Here is a 23,859-nt window from a genome sequence, read left to right on the forward strand (position 1 = left end):
ATTATTTACATAAAAAGATTTTTAAAAAACAGCCGTAAAGTCATTAAATCAGTTTTTATTCAGCAGTGAGAAATCAAAATGTAACTTTGTGACAAAAAACTGCTACAAATAAAAGAAAAGCATAAATTAAAAAGGAACACTGAATGAAACCAAACTATAAAAGTGAAATACTGTTGAATTTAAACGAGTTTAAATCTAGAAAAAGAAGAAAAAAAACACACAATTAAATCGGTGAAAAGGTTGTGAAGCAACGTTGCTGGTTTCTGTGGTTCATCAGGATGAAGTTCTCACCAACATCTGAAACATGAGTCCAGTTGAAAGAAAAAATTTTCTTTGGTGAACTGTGACGAATAAACATCAAAAAGAACCATAAATCATCTTTCGATGACATTTAAAACAAACGCAAGTCTATTTTGATGCTTTTTAAAAAAATGTATTCCAACACTTTATTTACATTAAAAGCAACAAAATAAATTCCCATGTTGAGTGAATTTATTTTCTGACACTTAAAGAGAAAAGAAGTTAATTTAAAAAAAATAAATGTATGAAACATTGTGAAATCTTCTCGGCTCGTGGGACTTTTTTCTCTCTATCTTTTATAAATCTTTATTAAAATAAATGTCCCAAAGAAGAAAAGGTCTGGGGGAAGTAAACAACAACAACAACAACAACAATACAGCAGTCAGCTTTTGATTGTAAATGTGATTTTTGTACTTTGGCTCAAAAGTGTTTATTAAACATTTGTGGGAAATACTGTTCGATTGGTTTTCAGGTGTCTTTTTGTCTTCGTTAAAAAAAGTGAGTTTTTGTGGGAATAAAAATGGTTAAAAACAAAGATGGCCGTGTCTGATTCGCCCTCAAAAGACATAAACATCAGTGTCGTTGAGCAAAGATGAGATGAAATGTTAAAATGTCCGGAGAACGCAATGAAAAAAAAAAAAAATCTCCAGAAAAAAAATACTCATAAGATTAAAAAAATACATATAAAGAGGTCTCTGCAGTCGGCGGCCAATGGCCGGAGTCTGTGCAGTTGATTGACAGGCGAATCGGCCTATGGTCTTTGAGCCAGGCGGCTCTTCCCCTCCTCCTGCTCGGCCAGCTTGAAGTGAGTGTACGACAGGATGCCGGCCAGAGTGCAGAGGATCCCCAGGGCCTGAGGGTGAGACGGGGAAGACAGACAGACAGGTGGTCGTGTTGTTGGAGCCACAAGGTTGTCGGTTTGAATCCGCTTGAGCGAACCCGAAGACTCACCTGGTTGAGGGACAGCGGGTCGTGGAAGAGCAGGTATCCTCCCACCAGAGTGATGCAGAACTTGAAATGACCGAACATGTTGTAGCTGCAAAGTGGAGTCAGGAGAACAACGACGTACCGAGACCCCCTCGAGACTACCAAGACCCGGAGACCCCCTCGAGAGGCATCCGAGACTACCAAGACCCAGAGACCCCCTCGAGAGGCATCCGAGACTGCCAAGACCCAGAGACCCCCTCGAGAGGCATCCGAGCCATCCGAGACTACCAAGACCCGGAGACCTCCTCGAGAGGCATCCGAGACTACCAAGACCCGGAGACCCCCTCGAGAGGCATCCGAGACTACCAAGACCCGGAGACCCCCTCGAGAGGCATCAGAGACTACCAAGACCCAGAGACCCCCTCGAGAGGCATCCGAGACTGCCAAGACCCAGAGACCCCCTCGAGAGGCATCCGAGCCATCCGAGACTACCAAGACCCGGAGACCCCCTCGAGAGGCATCCGAGACTACCAAGACCCAGAGACCCCCTCGAGAGGCATCCGAGACTGCCAAGACCCGGAGACCCCCTCGAGAGGCATCCGAGACTACTAAGACCCAGAGACCCCCTCGAGAGGCATCCGAGACTACCAAGACCAGAGACCAGAGAAACCATCAAACCTCCCCAAGAAACCATCAAGGCTCTCGCCGGTGCAGAGGAATTAAAAACAAAAGCCCCTAAACTCTAAAGAACACCAGAATCCTTCACAGAGAAAATCAAAGACCTCCTAAAAGAGACCAGAAACGCCCCCCAAGAAACCTTCCAACCTCAAGACCCCCTCAAGAACACCAGCAATCTTCTCCAGAAGTTCTCTCCCTTAAACCCCCCTTAAAAAGGAGACCAGAAGAACTTCCCAAGGACCCCTTAAATCCCCCCGTAACCTCTTCTAGAAGGCCTCACGCCTGCCCAAAAGGAGCTGGACCCCCATCACCCTTCAGACCCCCCCCCCCCCCCTCGTATGTATATTTGAGGATACGTGACAGCCGAGGTGTTTCCAATGATCCAGTAGATGGACAGGTTGACCAGGAACGCCACCACGCCCGAGAACAGCACCGTCATCTAGGTACGAGGAGGAGGAGACGGCTGTTACCATAGCAACACGACAATGCAGCACGCAAATACAATTATAATAACGTGTGTGTGTGTGTGTGTGTGTGTGTGATGTTGAGACCAGAGCAGGAAGAGACCAGGGTCCAAAGATTCCATGGTCTCCAGTCAGCGGCTCAAACAGAGGAACCACACAGAGCAGGAAGCCCGAGGACAGAGGAGCCTGAGGACGCACGTCATATATTAATACACACTATACAGTATTAATATGAACATACTATTAGTCACAGAAATAATATAAACATACTATTAAAATATACACATACTATTACAGTTTGAATATACACCTACTATAATAATATGAACACACTATAACTTGATTTGTATACATTTAGACACATTTAGAGCGCTGCAGCAAGTCCCAAAATGAACAAGTCCCAAATAAAGACGAGTCTAGACCAGCAAGTCAAGACCAGCGAGTCAAGACCAGCGAGTCAAGACCAGCGAGTCTAGACCAGCGAGTCAAGACCAGCGAGTCTAGACCAGCGAGTCAAGACCAGCGAGTCAAGACCAGCAAGTCAAGACCAGCGAGTCAAGACCAGCGAGTCAAGACCAGCGAGTCAAGACCAGCGAGTCAAGACCAGCAAGTCAAGACCAGCGAGTCAAGACCAGCGAGTCAAGACCAGCGAGTCAAGACCAGCTGATAAGACTCCACCAGGAGATATTACGCAAGCTGCTGAGTGACCTTTGTCCTCATAGCATCACATGATGAGTCCTACCTGGTAGTACAGCAGCTGCATAGAGTTCACCTGGAGCTCATGTTGTTTAGCCCCCACCCACTGAGACACACAGGGAGACAGACATGTATTTTTTATAAATTATTATTATTATATAATTAATAATAATATTATAATAATTATTATAAATTAATATATTATATTATATGATTAATAATAATAATAATAATATATATATATATATATATTATTATATATATATAATAATAATATTATGTATATTATTATATTATATATTAATAATATTAATATTAATAACATATATAATAATATATATAATAATAATAATATTATTATATATATTATTATATTATATAATTAATAATAATATATATTATATATAATAATAATATTATGATTTTAAATTATTATTATTATTATTATTTTCATAATTTGTGTTGATTTTACAGAACCAACGTTGTCTTTTTGTGTGTGTATTTACTCACCACTTGGTAAAGCGACGTCACCAGAACCCCCAGCGACGCGAACACGGTGCCCAGCAGGTTGAACCTCACGTCGAAGTACGAGTTCAACAGCACCCCCAACGTGATTGGCACCTGGAGACAAAGACAGGGGGCGGGATTACAAGAAGACAGGGGGCGGGATTACAAGAAGACAGGGGGCGGGATTACAGAAGACAGGGGGCGGGATTACAAGAAGACAGGGGGCGGGATTACAGAAGACAGGGGGCGGGATTACAAGAAGACAGGGGGCGGGATTACAGAAGACAGGGGGCGGGATTACAAGAAGAACTTTTAGAGGCCCGGCGGCTCTCGTCCAGATTCGCTCACCAGCGTGAGCTTAATCTTGGTGGAGAAGGTCTTCTTGTAGTAGGCGGTCTGGATGAGGATGATGACGGGCGTGGTCATGGCCTTGGCCAGCTGGTACGTGCCTATGGAGTTGTTCTGCAGCGAAAGGTTGGTGAAGGCCACGAACCCGCAGAAGCTCAGCGCCAGCCACACGATCCGGCGAACCGGGAGGCTCTTAGGGGCGAAGATGTCCATCTTCTGGCAGACGTAGAGGCCCAGCCAGGTGACCCCGAAGTGAACGAGGGTCAGCGCCATGTTGGGGAAGCCGTAGCGGACGTAGATCCACTTGTTGATGAAGACGATGCAGATGGAGGACAGCAGGTTGACCAGCAGGCCGGCGGCGATGCGCCGGTTGGCCGACAGGTTGAGGAGCGTCATGGCGTCCCGCCCCAAAGTCCAGCTTTGTTGAACTTAGAGAAGCTAAAACCAGAGAGGGGGAACGAGGGGGAACATGTGAGAACGTGTGGGAACATGTGAGAACGTGTGGGAACGCGTGAGAACGTGTGAGAACGCGTGAGAACGTGTGAGAACGTGTGAGAACGCGTGGGAACGTGTGAGAACGTGCGAGAACGCGCGGGAAGGCGTGAGAACGTGTGAGAACGTGTGAGAACGTGTGAGAACGCGTGGGAACGCGCGGGAAGGCGTGAGAACGCGTGAGAACGCGTGAGAACGCGTGGGAAGGCGTGAGAACGTGTGAGAACGTGTGAGAACGCGTGGGAAGGCATGAGAACGTGTGAGAACGCGTGGGAAGGTGTGAGAACGTGTGAGAACGTGTGAGAACGCGCGAGAACGTGCGAGAACGTGCGAGAACGTGCGAGAACGCGTGAGAACGTGTGAGAACGCGTGAGAAGGCGTGAGAAGGCGTGAGAACGTTTGAGAACGTGTGAGAATGCGCGAGAAAATGTGAGAACGCGTGGGAAGGCGTGAGAACGCGTGGGAAGGCGTGAGAGCGTGTGAGAACGTGTGAGAACGCTTGGGAAGGCGTGAGAACGTGTGAGAACGTGCGAGAACGCGTGGGAAGGCGTGAGAGAACACGTGGGAAGGCGTGAGAACGTTTGAGAACGTGCGAGAATGCGCGAGAACGTGTGAGAACGCGTGGGAAGGCGTGAGAACGCGTGAGAACGTGTGAGAACACGTGGGAAGGCGTGAGAACGTTTGAGAACGTGTGAGAATGCGCGAGAACGTGTGAGAACGCGTGGGAAGGCGTGAGAACGTGTGAGAACGTGTGAGAACGTGTGAGAACGTGTGAGAACGCGTGAGAACGCGTGAGAACGCGTGAGAACGTGTGGGAACGCGTGAGAGCGTGTGAGAACGTGCGAGAACGCGTGGGAAGGCGTGAGAACGTGTGAGAACGTGTGAGAACGCTTGGGAAGGCGTGAGAACGTGTGAGAACGTGTGAGAACGTGTGAGAACGTGCGAGAACGCGTGGGAAGGCGTGAGAACGTGTGAGAACACGTGGGAAGGCGTGAGAACGTTTGAGAACGTGCGAGAATGCGCGAGAACGTGTGAGAACGCGTGGGAAGGCGTGAGAACGCGTGAGAACGTGTGAGAACACGTGGGAAGGCGTGAGAACGTTTGAGAACGTGTGAGAATGCGCGAGAACGTGTGAGAACGCGTGGGAAGGCGTGAGAACGTGTGAGAACGCGTGGGAAGGCGTGAGAACGTGTGAGAACGCTTGGGAAGGCGTGAGAACGTGTGAGAACGTGTGAGAACGTGCGAGAACGCGTGGGAAGGCGTGAGAACGTGTGAGAACACGTGGGAAGGCGTGAGAACGTTTGAGAACGTGCGAGAATGCGCGAGAACGTGTGAGAACGCGTGGGAAGGCGTGAGAACGCGTGAGAACGTGTGAGAACACGTGGGAAGGCGTGAGAACGTTTGAGAACGTGTGAGAATGCGCGAGAACGTGTGAGAACGCGTGGGAAGGCGTGAGAACGTGTGAGAACGTGTGAGAAAGCGTGAGAACCCATGAGAACGTCTTCAACTACGTGTTAATCCTCATGTTACACCAATAATAATTACATATTTTAATGTATCTATGTGCAATATGACGTTCTATTACTTTTTCAATATACTTCTCAATATGACTTCTTACACTTTATTTTTACTCATGTAATCTTTGTTGTTGTAGATAACCTTTTTCTATTTTAGTGTAATACTTAACCTGATTTATTTACATTGCTCTTATTGTTGTTGTGTTCCATTTTACGCCGCCGTCCGTAATATTTCTCGACGCTTAATAGTTTTTTTTATAATTTTTTTTTACTTACAACTTTTTGTTCCGATAATTCTTACAGGAGGTGGTACTTATATACGACAATGCAAAATACTTTTTAGTAAAAGTCGTGCCTTCATAAGTACGTTTGTATTGTCAAATAAATACTCATTTTACAGCAGTCTCACTATTATATGATATTGTTATTGTTTGTGGTGCTTGTTCCTGTTATAGGTGAATGTGTGTAAATACTTCCACTATATTTACAACAAATCACTTTAAAAAGTCAGTTTATGTTCTGATGTTTTGTTATCTAGACTTAACAGTGTGTAAAGTAATATAAATAAATAGTGACATATGCAACATTTAAATCGTATAAAGCATAAAGACTATAATACCCAAAGTGAAGTCTCTCTCTCTCTCTCTCTCTCTCTCTCTCTCTCTCTCTCTCTCTCTCTCTCTCTCTCTCTCTCTCTCTCTCTCTCTCTCTCTCTCTGCCACGCAATAAGTAAAGTTTACCTGGGTCTCCATCTTTCCACGTGTCTCCCTCTCCGCGTCTTCTTCTACCACAAACTGACGCCCCGCCAGTCGGCGTCTCTCTTCGCCGGCCGTCGGAGCTCCAACCCCCGGATTTAAAAGCGCCGAGTCCCCCCGTCACGGTCCCGGTTCATTTCCGTTCCCCTCTCGCGGTTTACGGCCGTTGGTTTCTGGGTTACGAGCCGACCCGTGTGTTCCTGTTTCCTCTGTGCCGTTGAACAATGCGCATGCGTAGCAACAGCGGCCGCTGGCGGACGGGAGGGAGAGTTACACCAAAGATGATCGATAACAACAGATGACTCACTACACACAGGAAACTAGGAACGCTAAATCCAGACGTTAAAACAATTAATACAATTCTGATATCATAGTTACTATAACAACAGCTGTTTCTTGTATGATGTAAACATTAATATGATATTTAATCTGTATTATTGCATTGCATGTTTATAAATGATCTCTTTGTAACTATTATATATATTATTTTTATGTTGACTTTGTAACATCTGTCTAGTAATTATCAATGAAAAATAGCCTCTGAGTGATTTACAACAATAGGGATCTCCAATTGTTAATTTTTTATTGTTTTATTTTTCTTATAGTGTATTATTGTCCGTATATATTATTATATATTATATGTGTAATTATCACTATTTTACTTAATCGTTAAAGTACATTTGCTTGTGTCTTCTGTAATGTATTTTTAATGTCCCTCTCTTTTAAAGACATTTTGTTATGTGTGGGGCCCTCATTAATAATGGACACAATAACAGGAACTGGACATTGACCAGATTTTCTTATGGTAGTGAACATATAGGTGTATTTCAACTTCACAATACAAATTCTACTTATGTGCATTATTTATTATTGTCACTTCCCACTGAGGACAACCCTTCCCACAATGGTTCTCTCTGAGCATCATCTCTGCCTAAACCGTCCTGACCTTGAACCAGAAGACAGAGCGTGGAGTTATCATCATGTAGCTGCACCACAAACTTATTTGACATAAAGTAAATAGAAGCTCAAACCAGTTATTCTGTCCTACACGTTGTTTCTATAACGCTTGAATTGACAAACACTCTTTGACTGGCGCGAGGACCCAAAGACGTCGGATTAAAGATAATTTTCTCATAAGATCATAATCATTTTCTTTCCATTCGAAAGAAGTTACATTCAAATCAAATCGCTACGTCCTTTGACTGCAACCCAAACAAAAGACCAGTAGATGGTGCTGAACGCCCTTAAACGAGTGTTCCACAACACACACACACACACATACACACACACACACATACACGCACAAACATATCTGTGGATACAGATTTTAAAGAGAAATTGGTAGAGTAACATGTTGCATGTCGAGACCTTATGATACCATGATGTGTCTTCTTTCATGACATAGTGCAGTACTAGTGCAGTAAGTACTAGTGCAGTACTAGTGCAGTAAGTACTAGTGCAGTACGTACTAGTGCAGTAAGTACTAGTGCAGTAAGTACTAGTGCAGTACTAGTGCAGTAAGTACTAGTGCAGTAAGTACTAGTGCAGTACTAGTGCAGTACGTACTAATGCAGTAAGTACTAGTGCAGTAAGTACTAGTGCAGTACTAGTGCAGTAAGTACTAGTGCAGTACTAGTGCAGTAAGTACTAGTGCAGTAAGTACTAGTGCAGTAAGTACTAGTGCAGTACTAGTGCAGTACTAGTGCAGTAAGTACTAGTGCAGTAAGTACTAGTGCAGTACGTACTAGTGCAGTAAGTACTAGTGCAGTAAGTACTAGTGCAGTAAGTACTAGTGCAGTACTAGTGCAGTAAGTACTAGTGCAGTAAGTACTAGTGCAGTACGTACTAGTGCAGTAAGTACTAGTGCAGTACTAGTGCAGTACTAGTGCAGTACTAGTGCAGTACGTACTAGTGCAGTAAGTACTAGTGCAGTAAGTACTAGTGCAGTACTAGTGCAGTACTAGTGCAGTAAGTACTAGTGCAGTAAGTACTAGTGCAGTACTAGTGCAGTAAGTACTAGTGCAGTACGTACTAGTGCAGTACTAGTGCAGTAAGTACTAGTGCAGTACTAGTGCAGTACTAGTGCAGTAAGTACTAGTGCAGTACGTACTAGTGCAGTACTAGTGCAGTAAGTACTAGTGCAGTACTAGTGCAGTAAGTACTAGTGCAGTACTAGTGCAGTACTAGTGCAGTAAGTACTAGTGCAGTAAGTACTAGTGCAGTACGTACTAGTGCAGTAAGTACTAGTGCAGTAAGTACTAGTGCAGTACTAGTGCAGTACTAGTGCAGTAAGTACTAGTGCAGTAAGTACTAGTGCAGTACGTACTAGTGCAGTACTAGTGCAGTAAGTACTAGTGCAGTAAGTACTAGTGCAGTACGTACTAGTGCAGTAAGTACTAGTGCAGTAAGTACTAGTGCAGTACTAGTGCAGTACTAGTGCAGTACGTACTAGTGCAGTAAGTACTAGTGCAGTAAGTACTAGTGCAGTACTAGTGCAGTAAGTACTAGTGCAGTACTAGTGCAGTACTAGTGCAGTAAGTACTAGTGCAGTACTAGTGCAGTACGTACTAGTGCAGTACGTACTAGTGCAGTACTAGTGCAGTACTAGTGCAGTACTAGTGCAGTACTAGTGCAGTACTAGTGCAGTACTAGTGCAGTACTAGTGCAGTACGTACTAGTGCAGTACTAGTGCAGTACGTACTAGTGCAGTACTAGTGCAGTACTAGTGCAGTAAGTACTAGTGCAGTACTAGTGCAGTACGTACTAGTGCAGTACGTACTAGTGCAGTACTAGTGCAGTACTAGTGCAGTACTAGTGCAGTACTAGTGCAGTACGTACTAGTGCAGTACTAGTGCAGTACTAGTGCAGTACTAGTGCAGTACTAGTGCAGTACTAGTGCAGTACTAGTGCAGTACTAGTGCAGTACTAGTGCAGTACTAGTGCAGTACGTACTAGTGCAGTACTAGTGCAGTACTAGTGCAGTAAGTACTAGTGCAGTACTAGTGCAGTACGTACTAGTGCAGTACGTACTAGTGCAGTACTAGTGCAGTACTAGTGCAGTACTAGTGCAGTACTAGTGCAGTACTAGTGCAGTACTAGTGCAGTACGTACTAGTGCAGTACTAGTGCAGTACTAGTGCAGTACTAGTGCAGTACTAGTGCAGTACTAGTGCAGTACGTACTAGTGCAGTACTTCAGCACCCACTGAGAGCTTAATCCGGAGAATAAACTGACATTCACAAATCTAAATATTCTAAATATTCATAAAACGTATTTCGCTGCTACGTGATCAGAAAATATAATGAATATATACAAAACTAAATATTGCGTAACCGACTCTTGTGATATAGATTGCTGTCTTCTCAAACAGTTTTTATCCTGTTATTGTGAGACCAGAGAGTTGGTTCTGGAGTTATCTTTAATATTGCGTTTTTAAAAACAACAACAGTTGTGTTGTTCTGATACTCTTCTGCTAGAAGTGAACCCCTTTTCCTTTTTTGATTTATGGTTTCAATGTGTTTGTCCTGAACTCACAGGACAGGTCACAGAGGAAAACAGCATCCACGTATACTGTAATATCATACGAGCAGTTAATTATATATATTGAAAAGGACAACAAATATTAATGGTGAATCACACCTTGGAAACTATATTTAGTCCGTGAGTGGCCTCGCAGGCTAATTGTTGAGAAACCCAACAAGAACATACCTATGAACAACTAGAAAGGTTCAGAACCTTCATCAGACTCCTCCACCTTTTGATACGCCATCAACTATTCTACATGTATTCTACCGTATGGGTTTATATATATTTATAAAACCCATATCGTTATTGGCGTGGTCTTTGTCCGTGAATTTGTATACGTCAGTTCCTTTTTAATAGGAGTTATTTTAGTGAACTATATTGATGGGATGTTGCTGGCAAACTGCATGAATAAAGGTTAAATGAGATACGGGTTCGATGTCTTTGGGATTCATCCGGACGTCCGATACGGGCTCAAAATGGACGAGACGCGTTACGGGTTCGCCCGTGTGCGTCGTAGAAAAGTTAACGAGGTTGACGCCTGTCACTCAAGAAGGAGGACCTCCAGAACAGGCTGGATAACCTTCGCATCAGGAGGTCGACGAGCACCTAAAACACCTTGAGAGGCAGAGCTACGTGTCACGGAGGTTTGAGGATTAATTGGGCGGTTAATGAAGAGGTAATAAAGCACGCGGGTTGCAGGGGAGTGTTTGATAGTCTGGTGCTTGAACTATTAGTTTTGTCATCTTAATTTGAGGAGGGAGAGAGAGTCATTATCGCCTCTCTCGACCAAAAATAACTACTTCATAATCCTTTATTTATTTTGGCTCACCGTTAATAAAAAGGTGGATGTCTGGAGATGATGGGGCAACGTGTTAATTGAGGTGGGAGGATTACAAATGGGAACAACAACCTTTATATTTTATGTTTTATTTGCACATGTTTTAATAAAAGTAAAGGCCAGACAGAGATTAGTAGATGGACTCCTCTGGTTGTATAGAAGTCTATGCTTCATGTGTTAAAGCTGCATTCTCTCTACTGACCATCAGATGGCGACTCCTCTGGTTGTATAGAAGTCTATGCTTCATGTGTTAAAGCTGCATTCTCTCTACTGACCACCAGGGGGCGACTCCTCTGGTTGTATAGAAGTCTACGCTTCATGTGTTAAAGCTGCATTCTCTCTCCTGACCACCAGGGGCCGACTCCTCTGGTTGTATAGAAGTCTATGCTTTATGTGTTAAAGCTGCATTCTCTTTCCTGACCACCAGGGGGCGACTCCTCTGGTTGTATAGAAGTCTATGCGTCATGTGTTAAAGCTGCATTCTCTCTACTGACCACCAGGGGGCGACTCCTCTGGTTGTATAGAAGCACTAATTCTTCCAACGATAACTTTGTTCCAAAAAAAACTAACATGATGTTTTTTTTATATATAACTTTAGTTATTTACAATTTCACTAGTTCCGAATTATGATTCATCTTCCGTGCAAATATAAAATTAGATTTCTTTTCATTTTTTTCATTCAGATTTTGTCTGAAACTATTTTGAATATGCGAAAAAAAAGTCCAAAGTTTTCTTCTTTAATTAGTGCTGTCAAATTTTTTATTTGAGATAAATAGATTAGAATCGTCTGAAAATAATATTGAAAAATACAGTGTTGGACGTTTCTGTTCATAACAAACAAATAAAGGGTGAATGCGGTTTACTTGCATTAAAAAAACGTGCACATTTACAATAACACTATCGGCAGCTTCAAACCGCCCAGTTCAACGTCAGCCTTCGGGTCCCAAAATGATTTATATCATTTTTATCTTTGCCGGATCAAAAGAAGAAGAAGAAGTGTGGCCTTTTTAAATGATTCAGTTCCTTCGGTGAGACGATGAAGCGTACCTGTCGTCCATCTTGTTAAATAGGAACAAGTCGCCCTCTGTTTACGAGGCCACGCGAGGACCTCGGTTCAGACTTACGGGGGATCTTCCTCCCGCGGAATACTAAACGAGACTTGAAACACCAACACACAACAACAACAACAACAACAACACTGGCAACGTCCACTAAAAGCAATCCCTGCGGAGCGCTTCACATTCATATATACAGGCCATCAACCCCAGTACACACACACACACACACACACACACACACTCACACACACACACACTCTCTCACACACACACACACACACACACACAGTCTAGCTGTAATCAAGACTTCGGTGTGTTCTTCTCGATGGTGTAATTCATCAAAGAGACGGCTGCCAATGAGTCTCAGTCAGCCAGACAGCCGCGGCTAATCAATCATCAATCTACCTGCTCTTTGTTTCAACACGCCCACACACACACACACACACACACTCACTCACTGTGTGTGTGTGTGTGTGTGTGTGTGTGTGTGTGCGAGGCACTAACCGGTCCTGCTTTCGGGGTTCGTTTCCCTGATTGGTGAGTGAGTAATCAGTTGGTTGAAGGTTTCAATGTTGTGCTCTAACATTAAAATATGATTGAAATTGGCTTTGAATCCAAGAAAGAGAAGATAAAATTGATCCATAACGCATGTTAACGCTGCTTTAATCAATATTTTTTTTATATCTCCAATGGCCCTAATACGATGGTTGAGAATTATTATTATTATTTCTTTATTAACTGTACATATGTTATTTTCTTTTTTATGCTATTGTTTTCTCTTTTATGTTTATAATTTTCTACTGTTCTTTTATTTGTTTGTTTTAGTGTAAAAACCATGAAAATGTGTCTGCATTGCAAATAAATAATATATTTGACATAAATTACAAACAATTTTACCCACAAATGTGATCCGTTGTTGTTGTTTAAAAAAATATATATTTTATGTTTTATTATAATTTTTTAAATATTTCTAGTTAAGTTTCATATACAATTGAATTGTATTTGTTTTGTTTTGTGCTTTATTGTTTGTGTCTCGTGTTGTTTTAGTCCATATTTTCTTGTTTTGTACCATTTGTTGTTTCCTTTTAAAGACATTTAAAATGTGCTCATGCTGTTGTGCCCATAAACAATAATGAAAATGCAAAATAATTAATAATAATAAAATAATCATACTTTTATTTAATATCTGAGAGACGACCAGGCACATTTAAAAACATTTTTTATATTTATTCCGCGTAAAAGTTCATTGAAACATACCTCTGCTGACACTACGACCTCACACCACTGCATTCCCGTCAATACCGGCCTGCGTTTACCTTTCATTTTGAATTCATAGCAAATTAATCTCCTGCGGCGCGTCGATGCGCGTTAACAAGCCGCGTATCGATGGAAGTGAGATATTCCATTTGCTCCCTAATGGACTGGAGGAGGCGCTCAATTTGTTTCTTCCATAATTGCAGAAGAAGAAGAAGATGAAGAAGAGGAAGATGAAGCCGGTTCTGTGTGACTCCCCTCCTTCCAATCAATACGCGCCCTTCCAACCCCCGCATCCTGTTGCTGGGCGGAAACGCGAGTCCGCTGAGGCCTTAACTTCCAGTTCTACTCCCACGTCTTTATTCAAACTCCATAAGAGGTTTTTATTAAACAGATACAAAGTGATACAAAGTAATCAAACAAAGGGATTTTTGTATCAGTTACTTATATACAAGTAACTTACTTGTATATAAGTATATTTTTTGAGTTTTCTTCCACTAAACTTCCATATTCACAGATTTCTGCAACACAACTATTTAGTTAGGTTCATTAAATACTTAGTAAAGTTTAATAAAGATGATGAAATACTTAGTTAGGTTTAATAAAGATGATGAAATACTTTGTTATGTTTAATAAAAGATGATTGTTTAGGTTAACATAGCTACAGAGGTGCTGTTACTTCCACCTCAACACCAAACACACAATATTTCGCGGGATATCTACATAACATTCTGCAGACCCCACAAACATGCAGTCAGAGAAGACCCCACAAACATGCAGTCAGAGAAGACCCCATAAACATGCAGTCAGAGAAGACCCCATAAACATGCAGTCAGAGAAGACCCCATAAACATGCAGTCAGAGAAGACCCCACAAACATGCAGTCAGAGAAGACCCCACAAACATGCAGTCAGAGAAGACCCCATAAACATGCAGTCAGAGAAGACCCCACAAACATGCAGTCAGAGAAGACCCCATAAACATGCAGTCAGAGAAGACCCCACAAACATGCAGTCAGAGAAGACCCCACAAACATGCAGTCAGAGAGGACCCCATAAGCATGCAGTCAGAGAAGACCCCACATACATGCAGTCAGAGAGGACCCCACAAACATGCAGTCAGAGAAGACCCCACAAACATGCAGTCAGAGAAGACCCCACAAACATGCAGTCAGAGAAGACCCCACATACATGCAGTCAGAGAAGACCCCATAAACATGCAGTCAGAGAGGACCCCACAAACATGCAGTCAGAGAAGACCCCATAAACATGCAGTCAGAGAAGACCCCATAAACATGCAGTCAGAGAAGACCCCATAAACATGCAGTCAGAGAAGACCCCATACATATGCAGTCAGAGAAGACCCCATAAACATGCAGTCAGAGAGGACCCCACAAACATGCAGTCAGAGAGGACCCCATAAGCATGCAGTCAGAGAGGACCCCACAAACATGCAGTCAGAGAGGACCCCATAAACATGCAGTCAGAGAGGACCCCACAAACATGCAGTCAGAGAGGAACCCACAAACATGCAGTCAGAGAAGACCCCACAAACATGCAGTCAGAGAAGACCCCATAAACATGCAGTCAGAGAGGACCCCACAAACATGCAGTCAGAGAGGACCCCACAAACATGCAGTCAGAGAGGACCCCATAAGCATGCAGTCAGAGAGGACCCCACAAACATGCAGTCAGAGAGGACCCCATAAACATGCAGTCAGAGAGGACCCCACAAACATGCAGTCAGAGAGGACCCCACAAACATGCAGTCAGAGAAGACCCCACAAACATGCAGTCAGAGAAGACCCCATAAACATGCAGTCAGAGAGGACCCCACAAACATGCAGTCAGAGAGGACCCCACAAACATGCAGTCAGAGAAGACCCCACAAACATGCAGTCAGAGAAGACCCCATAAACATGCAGTCAGAGAGGACCCCATAAACATGCAGTCAGAGAAGACCCCACAAACATGCAGTCAGAGAAGACCCCATAAACATGCAGTCAGAGAAGACCCCATAAACATGCAGTCAGAGAGGACCCCACAAACATGCAGTCAGAGAGGACCCCACAAACATGCAGTCAGAGAAGACCCCATAAACATGCAGTCAGAGAAGACCCCACAAACATGCAGTCAGAGAGGACCCCACAAACATGCAGTCAGAGAGGACCCCACAAACATGCAGTCAGAGAAGACCCCATAAACATGCAGTCAGAGAAGACCCCACAAACATGCAGTCAGAGAGGACCCCATAAGCATGCAGTCAGAGAAGACCCCACATACATGCAGTCAGAGAGGACCCCACAAACATGCAGTCAGAGAAGACCCCACAAACATGCAGTCAGAGAAGACCCCACATACATGCAGTCAGAGAAGACCCCATAAACATGCAGTCAGAGAGGACCCCACAAACATGCAGTCAGAGAAGACCCCACAAACATGCAGTCAGAGAAGACCCCACATACATGCAGTCAGAGAAGACCCCATAAACATGCAGTCAGAGAGGACCCCACAAACATGCAGTCAGAGAAGACCCCATAAACATGCAGTCAGAGAAGACCCCATACACATGCAGTCAGAGAGGACCCCACAAACATGCAGTCAGAGAAGACCCCACAAACATGCAGTCAGAGAAGACCCCATAAACATGCAGTCAGAGAGGACCCCACAAACATGCAGTCAGAGAGGACCCCACAAACATGCAGTCAGAGAAGACCCCACAAACATGCAGTCAGAGAAGACCCCATAAACATGCAGTCAGAGAGGACCCCATAAACATGCAGTCAGAGAAGACCCCACAAACATGCAGTCAGAGAAGACCCCATAAACATGCAGTCAGAGAAGACCCCATAAACATGCAGTCAGAGAAGACCCCACAAACATGCAGTCAGAGAAGACCCCACAAAGAAAGGAGCCGGTCTCCCAGGGCAGAGCGTTGCATCACGTCCACGAGCATCAAAAGGTGATTTAATATACGGGTCAATGCAGCGAGCGCTGGCTGGCAGGTAAAGCGTTTATGACCCTCAATCAAATCAGTATGTTCTGCTCATGCCGTCGCCTCAGAAAACACATCAATAACCACGTCGTGTTGCATCTGAGCACGGAGGACGAAGGAGGAACCTTCCCTTTGTTTTGCGTTGTCCACGTTCAGGAACGTCCTGAAAGTATTTTGAGACTCGTTTCCTTTGTCGCCTCCTGTAGCTCCGTCTCTACCTTCATGCATCCACCACGTAGCTCTTTCCATCTGATGCTTATGAATTAACAATGATTTATATAGAATTATAAGATAATTTGAATGCAAGATAACAATTCGAATGCACAACATGAGGCATAACATTAAAAAAAAGAAGACTTATTTTGCGGGATACCGTGCCTCATGTTACCGTCGCTATTTTAGCTTCAGTCCGTCTCTCTGTCACTCAAACGCAAGTAAATTAAGATCGGGAGAGTTTTCATTGGCCGAGAGACGCGGATGATGTTTGATGCGCCTCTGAATTGGAGAATAGTTTCAGATTGACAGCTGAATATTGTGTGTTAATGTGGAAATATGTGTGTGTCTATACAGCCTTGCTCTTCACTGTCCTTCAGCAGTTCAACAATCTCATTTACATACTCATAAATCATTCACGTCTCACATCGCTCTCACTTATATATACACAAACACACACACACACACATATATACACACACACACACACACACACACGCACGTATACACAACTGTGGGCATTGTAATAATGAGATGTTTGAATACTCTTTTAGCTCGAACAAAAATAACCCATCGATGGATGGACAGATTTAATTGAATTGATAGATGGATGAATGGATTTTATTGGATGGATGAATGGATTTTATTGGATGGATGAATGGATTTTATTGGATGGATGGATGAATGGATTTTATTGGATGGATGAATGGATTTTATTGGATGGATGAATGGATTTTATTGGATGGATGGATGAATGGATTTTATTGGATGGATGAATGGATTTTATTGGATGGATGGATGGATTTTATTGAATTGATGGATGAATGGATTTTATTGGATGGATGGATGAATGGATTTTATTGGATGGATGGATGGATTTTATTGGATGAATGGACAGATTTTATTGAATTGATGGATGAATGGATTTTATTGGATGGATGGATGAATGGATTTTATTGGATGGATGGATGGATGGATTTTATTGGATGAATGGACAGATTTTATTGAATTGATGGATGAATGGATTTTATTGGATGGATGAATGGATTTTATTGGATAGATGGATGAATGGATTTTATTGGATGAATGGACAGATTTTATTGAATTGATGGATGAATGGATTTGATTGGATGAATGGACATATTTTATTGAATTGATGGATGAATGGATTTTATTGGATGGATGAATGGATGGATTTTATTGGATGGATGGAAGGATGGATGAATGGATTGATTTTAGTGAGTGGATGGACTTTATTGGATATATGATGACTGAGTCTGTTAATTGACGTCGCTGTTGTGTCAAATGATGTCAAAGATAATTAATCTTCTAAATTGTTACTTGTCAACAGGATCCTTTTCCACCATTATAGATTCATGTATTACATCAGGTAGTTTTTAATCTCAACTGGACGACCTAACAATCGTGCTGAACCCTTCGGTCATCAATACAAAATGGTGGTTCTAGATTGAACTATCTCAAAACTACAGTTTTTCCCCTCAAAATTATTAGTTTCACCAACTGACATCCAAACACACGCTTCCTCCTACGACGCTCTGCTCGTGAGCTAATGCTACCGACAAGCCAACGAGCTAAGGTTGATCGTACTGAACGGAGAAAGGGTCCATGTCACAACATATGAGTTCAATTTTCCGTCTGCATTGTGTGACGATGGCCTTTTCACCGCGTAGTCTGTATGTGCTTTTTTTCCCCCAATGCCATTCCAGTTTTCACTGAATGAATTATTCAAGTCAAGATACAGCAGCGCCGCATAGATTGGAATAATCTGAATGTTCTTTGCACAATTTTAAACACATTTAAACATAATTCAGCTCGACGGAAAGTATGTGGTGTCGTTGGAAACTTTGGTGTCTCTGCTGGAATTTAATATAAAGATTAGTAGCTCTATACAATTCTTTTGTTATAATGCAGCTGACGCCAGAAATGCCTTATTTTGATATTTTCCCTGTTCCAAACGTGGCTGAAATACACAAATATTATGGATTTTTAGGACACCTGGATTTTGTTCCGTCCTCTTTGGGACCTTGGGACTGACACACTGGCGTCTAACTGTTGCTTCATTAAGTAATGTTGACATATTCAGCCCAGAAATATGGCAGTTTGTGAAAAAGTGCAATCTATTGGTCCGTCAAGAATTGTCTGGTTTTTTTTGTGTTGTTCAGGACGAAATGAATGCCGAAGGAAAATGAAATAGGAGCCTGATTCATGGAGGAGACATTAATTAAATGCATCCATGTGACTAAGAAACCGTCAGAGCACGGGATGCCCTTCATAATGTCCCAAAAGACGACTATTAGTGGGCAGGAGGAGAAGTCCATGAGTCCAACCAGAAGACCAGAGTTTAACGAGGCGTTGTGGTTTTATGATCGTGGTTTAGTTGCCTAAACCTAACTGTTGGTTTTGTTGGTTAACCTAACTGGTTAAACCTAACTGTTGGTTTTGTTGTCTAAACCTAACTGTTGGTGTTGTTGATTAAACCTAACTGTTGGTTTTGTTGTCTAAACCTAACTGTTGGTTTAGTTGTCTAAACCTAACTGTTGGTGTTGTTGATTAAACCTAACTGTTGGTTTTGTTGCCTAAACCTAACTGTTGGTTTTGTTGATTAAACCTAACTGTTGGTTTTGTTGCCTAAACCTAACTGTTGGTTTTGTTGATTAAAGCTAACTGTTGGGTTTGTTGTCTAAACCTAACTGTTGGTTTAGTTGATTAAACCTAACTGTTGGTTTTGTTGTCTAAACCTAACTGTTGGTTTAGTTGATTAAACCTAACTGTTGGTGTTGTTGTCTAAACCTAACTGTTGGTTTAGTTGATTAAACCTAACTGTTGGTGTTGTTGATTAAACCTAACTGTTGGTTTTGTTGTCTAAACCTAACTGTTGGTGTTGTTGATTAAACCTAACTGTTGGTTTTGTTGTCTAAACCTAACTGTTGGTGTTGTTGTCTATACCTAACTGTTGGTATTGTTGATTAAACCTAACTGTTGGTTTTGTTGTCTAAACCTAACTGTTGGTTTAGTTGATTAAACCTAACTGTTGGTTTTGTTGATTAAACCTAACTGTTGGTTTTGTTGTCTAAACCTAACTGTTGGTTTAGTTGTCTAAACCTAACTGTTGGTTTTGTTGATTAAACCTAACTGGTGGTTTAGTTGGTTAACCTAACTGGTTAAACCTAACTGTTGGTTTAGTTGGTTAACCTAACTGGTTAAACCTAACTGTTGGTTTTGTTGTCTAAACCTAACTGTTGGTTTTGTTGATTAAACCTAACTGTTGGTTTTGTTGATTAAACCTAACTGTTGGTTTAGTTGGTTAACCTAACTGGTTAAACCTAACTGTTGGTTTTGTTGTCTAAACCTAACTGTTGGTTTTGTTGATTAAACCTAACTGGTGGTTTAGTTGGTTAACCTAACTGGTTAAACCTAACTGTTGGTTTAGTTGGTTAACCTAACTGGTTAAACCTAACTGTTGGTTTTGTTGTCTAAACCTAACTGTTGGTTTTGTTGATTAAACCTAACTGTTGGTTTTGTTGATTAAACCTAACTGTTGGTTTAGTTGGTTAACCTAACTGGTTAAACCTAACTGTTGGTTTTGTTGTCTAAACCTAACTGTTGGTTTTGTTGATTAAACCTAACTGTTGGTTTAGTTGATTAAACCTAACTGGTGGTTTAGTTGGTTAACCTAACTGGTTAAACCTAACTGTTGGTTTTGTTGATTAAACCTAACTGGTGGTTTAGTTGGTTAACCTAACTGGTTAAACCTAACTGTTGGTTTAGTTGTCTAAACCTAACTGTTGGTTTTGTTGATTAAACCTAACAGTTGGTTTAGTTGATTAAACCTAACTGTTGGTTTAGTTGATTAAACCTAATTGTTGGTTTTGTTGTCTAAACCTAACTGTTGGTTTTGTTGATTAAACCTAACTGTTGGTTTTGTTGATTAAACCTAACTGTTGGTTTAGTTGTCTAAACCTAACTGGTGGTTTAGTTGGTTAACCTAACTGGTGGTTTTGTTGATTAAACCTAACTGTTGGTTTAGTTGTCTAAACCTAACTGTTGGTTTTGTTGATTAAACCTAACTGGTGGTTTAGTTGGTTAACCTAACTGGTTAAACCTAACTGTTGGTTTTGTTGATTAAACCTAACTGTTGGTTTTGTTGTCTAAACCTAACTGTTGGTTTTGTTGATTAAACCTAACTGTTGGTTTTGTTGATTAAACCTAACTGTTGGTTTTGTTGTCTAAACCTAACTGCTGGTTTTGTTGATTAAACCTAACTGCTGGTTTTGTTGATTAAACCTAACTGTTGGTTTAGTTGTCTAAACCTAACTGTTGGTTTAGTTGTCTAAACGTAACTGTTGGTTTAGTTGATTCTGTGACTATTTAACCAACTGATTTGAGATATTGGTCAAATTCAAAATCCGTGTTTCTTCTCACAGAAAACCAACGAGACGTTCTGGTTTATTTAAAATGTCACAGAATTCAGACGTGATTTAGGAACAAATCAGTTGTTGTTGTTGTCCACACAAAGATAATGGAAGTGAGAAATGGAGCGCGGGTGTTTAGCAGGAATGTAATACACACGCACGGCCGACCGGACGTGCTGGTATGTGTGAAGGTTGCCAGACGGGGTCAAAGGTCATGGGTCAACGTCAGGCTTTGAGTGAAGGCAGAGGGGCTTAATGCTGCACGGAGAGAGACACGAACACATCTGAGGAAACAGTAGAAGAAGAAGAAGAAGAAGAAGAAGAAGAAGAAGAAGAAAAAGAAAGAAAACTAACAAACTAGAATAAAAAAAGTTTTTGATATCATACGGGTTTCCTCTATTAGTCGAGAGAATAATATGAGAACATTAAAGAACAACACCGATTAAAGTGTGTCACGTTTTTATGTTCTTAAAAAACACACACACACACACACACACACACACACACACACACACACACACACACACACACACACACACACACACACAGACACACAGACGTATAATTATCCAGGCTGATGAACAGACAGACAGTCTGTCAGTGATTAAAAAACTTACTGTAATGAGTTTTTCAGAATAACACGAAGGGGGGATCTTTATAATTAGAAATAAATCTAAAAAGACTTTAAAACTATTTACTTATTGTATTTTAGAAAATTAACACATTTTTATATTACAATAAAATGTAATAAATTAAATAATATTTGTATTTGTTATTTTTGCACAAATAAATGACTATTTTAAAGGATATAGAAGAAGAAAAAAACAAGTGCATTTAAGCAAAATTGCTGCGTTTCTCATTCATTCCTGTTACTTTACAGTGAAAACGTGTATAAAGAGTTAAAAAAGAAAGAAAAGAAAAGCGTCTTCTGCTTGTTTGCGATGGAAGAGAAGACCCAGAGACCTCGGGAAAGGAGAGCGGTACGTTAACTTTAACAGCCGTCGGTGCCAGAAGCTCCACGACGAGGTATAAATCTTGAAAAGCTTCGTCCCCTGCTCGTTGACCCCCCCCGTGACCTTTTCGACACCCAAAACACAGACGCTTGCAGAGCGCTGCACAAGTCTCGACTCTACTGTACCGCGCAGGAGACGTATGAAACAAAAGGTCGGGGCCCCCGAGCGGCCCAGTGTCGGGGATTACTCCTCAGACGAATTCTCCAGCAACAAAGCCTCCATTGTGCCGGCGTCCAGGCCCTCGAATTAGCAGCGGGGGCGACTGCACGCTCAACTGGGCCCAGGCCTCTCCGCAGGTTCACCACGACTTACTATTCTCGCACGCCTGTAGGGGAAATACCATCATTTTAATAAATAAATCCCATTTATATCTCCGTGGGGAGTCCGAACAGATTATCACGGACGCAAATTAAATTGTCCATAATCTATTTAGAAGTAGGTTTAAATCTAAAGCATGGATTAAACATCTGCCAATAAGTTTTTTGTTGTGTTTTTTTTTATGTTGATCGCTCTCTTATTTAAAATGTGAACACCCTATTGCTTTATTTCCCTTGTGTTATTAAAGGGGCGGTTGTCTCTCTTTAATGGGCTTCAGTTTGAACAGTTTCACGTGTCACGGGAGAAGAAATACAAGAGCGGGTCTTCCTGATGCAGCTTTTCAAAATAAGATACAAACACAGTTTATGTTCAATATTTAATGCGGTGCTGTGAATGTACCGTTCTATAAAAATAGGGATTAATGCAGAGTTTGCACGAAGCAACTGTTAATTTAACAACTTCATTATTAGTTTGTTCCTTTTTTATATATAAATGTCTATGTTGCATTGGTTTGTGTGACAGAAAGCAGTTTAAATAAAGTGGAATTTGAGATGGACTATATTTAAAAAAGGTATTCTATCACAGCAGTATCTCCTGATAAGTTAATATATTTACAAAATCACGTTAAAGAGATAAAAAAAGATCATTATAATTTACTTTTTTTAAATTAATAATATACAATTTCTTTTTTTTAGCTGCTGGCTTAAAATAAACTAAATATTTTTGGTTGAATAATTCATATTTAACCTCTGGAGGATTTCTTTGTCATTCCAAAACTTTCCTCCAGTATTTCTCTGCAGAACTTCTTTCTTATTCCTTCACTCGAACAACAACTTTTATTAATTCAACATACAGAGGATAATTTAACCTTTTCAGGACAAACTTTAAAACATTTCCCCCACACGTAAGTAAAGTTATCGCTTATTTTTTCATCCATTCATCATCGTCGTGTTTTTATTGTTTTTTGTTCTTCCCACAACATTCACACACATTTCAGTGTGAATTCATTTTGCATTGTTTGTATTTGTTTCCAATATAACGTCTGCACACTTATTTCTATTGTGTGAACATAATGTGTATTTGTTACCCATCAATGCTTTTTTTTTACATTACATTACATTAAATTACTTTAATTCTCAATTATTGAGCAGATGCATTTTAATACAAAGAAACTTACAACGTCATTAAATATAAAAATGTACTTCAAGCTCCATTTAGAAACAATGAGCGTAATATGCGAGATGAGATGCGTTTCTATTTCTATCTTCTTTTGCAGTTTTTAATTTGAAAGGATCCGAACCCCACTTCCGGTGCTGCCTCTGTGCAACTTGACTGATTGTTTAAACCTACAGGCGCTGGGCTTCTCCTTTCCTGCTGGGAGGAGGAGGAGGAGAAGGACTAGACTCCGGCTTGGTGCGTATCGAGCAGCGGAGGCTCCGCGCTGCAGATCCGGACTGGAAGCAGAAAACACGCACACACACACACACACACACACACGCACACACGGCTGCTGTTTTTTTTTTTTTTTTT

At 41.6% G+C, this 23,859-nt stretch overlaps 1 protein-coding gene across 1 annotated transcript; it reads right to left on the minus strand.

The window, feature by feature from the left end:
- Positions 1-35: 35 nt before the first annotated feature.
- Positions 36-6,895, minus strand: slc35e3 (solute carrier family 35 member E3). The gene is made up of 8 exons (XM_034526520.1): positions 6,670-6,895; positions 3,921-4,358; positions 3,576-3,686; positions 3,112-3,171; positions 2,457-2,555; positions 2,262-2,344; positions 1,252-1,336; positions 36-1,153 (listed from the first exon to the last, which is right to left on the minus strand). Exons 2-8 carry the CDS (start codon positions 4,314-4,316, stop codon positions 1,052-1,054), a joined length of 936 nt encoding a protein of 311 aa, XP_034382411.1. The 5' UTR covers positions 4,317-4,358; positions 6,670-6,895; the 3' UTR covers positions 36-1,051.
- Between the last annotated feature and the right edge of the window lie 16,964 nt (positions 6,896-23,859).

This window comes from Cyclopterus lumpus, chromosome 23 (assembly GCF_009769545.1).
Source record: "Cyclopterus lumpus isolate fCycLum1 chromosome 23, fCycLum1.pri, whole genome shotgun sequence".
Lineage (NCBI taxonomy): Eukaryota > Metazoa > Chordata > Actinopteri > Perciformes > Cyclopteridae > Cyclopterus > Cyclopterus lumpus.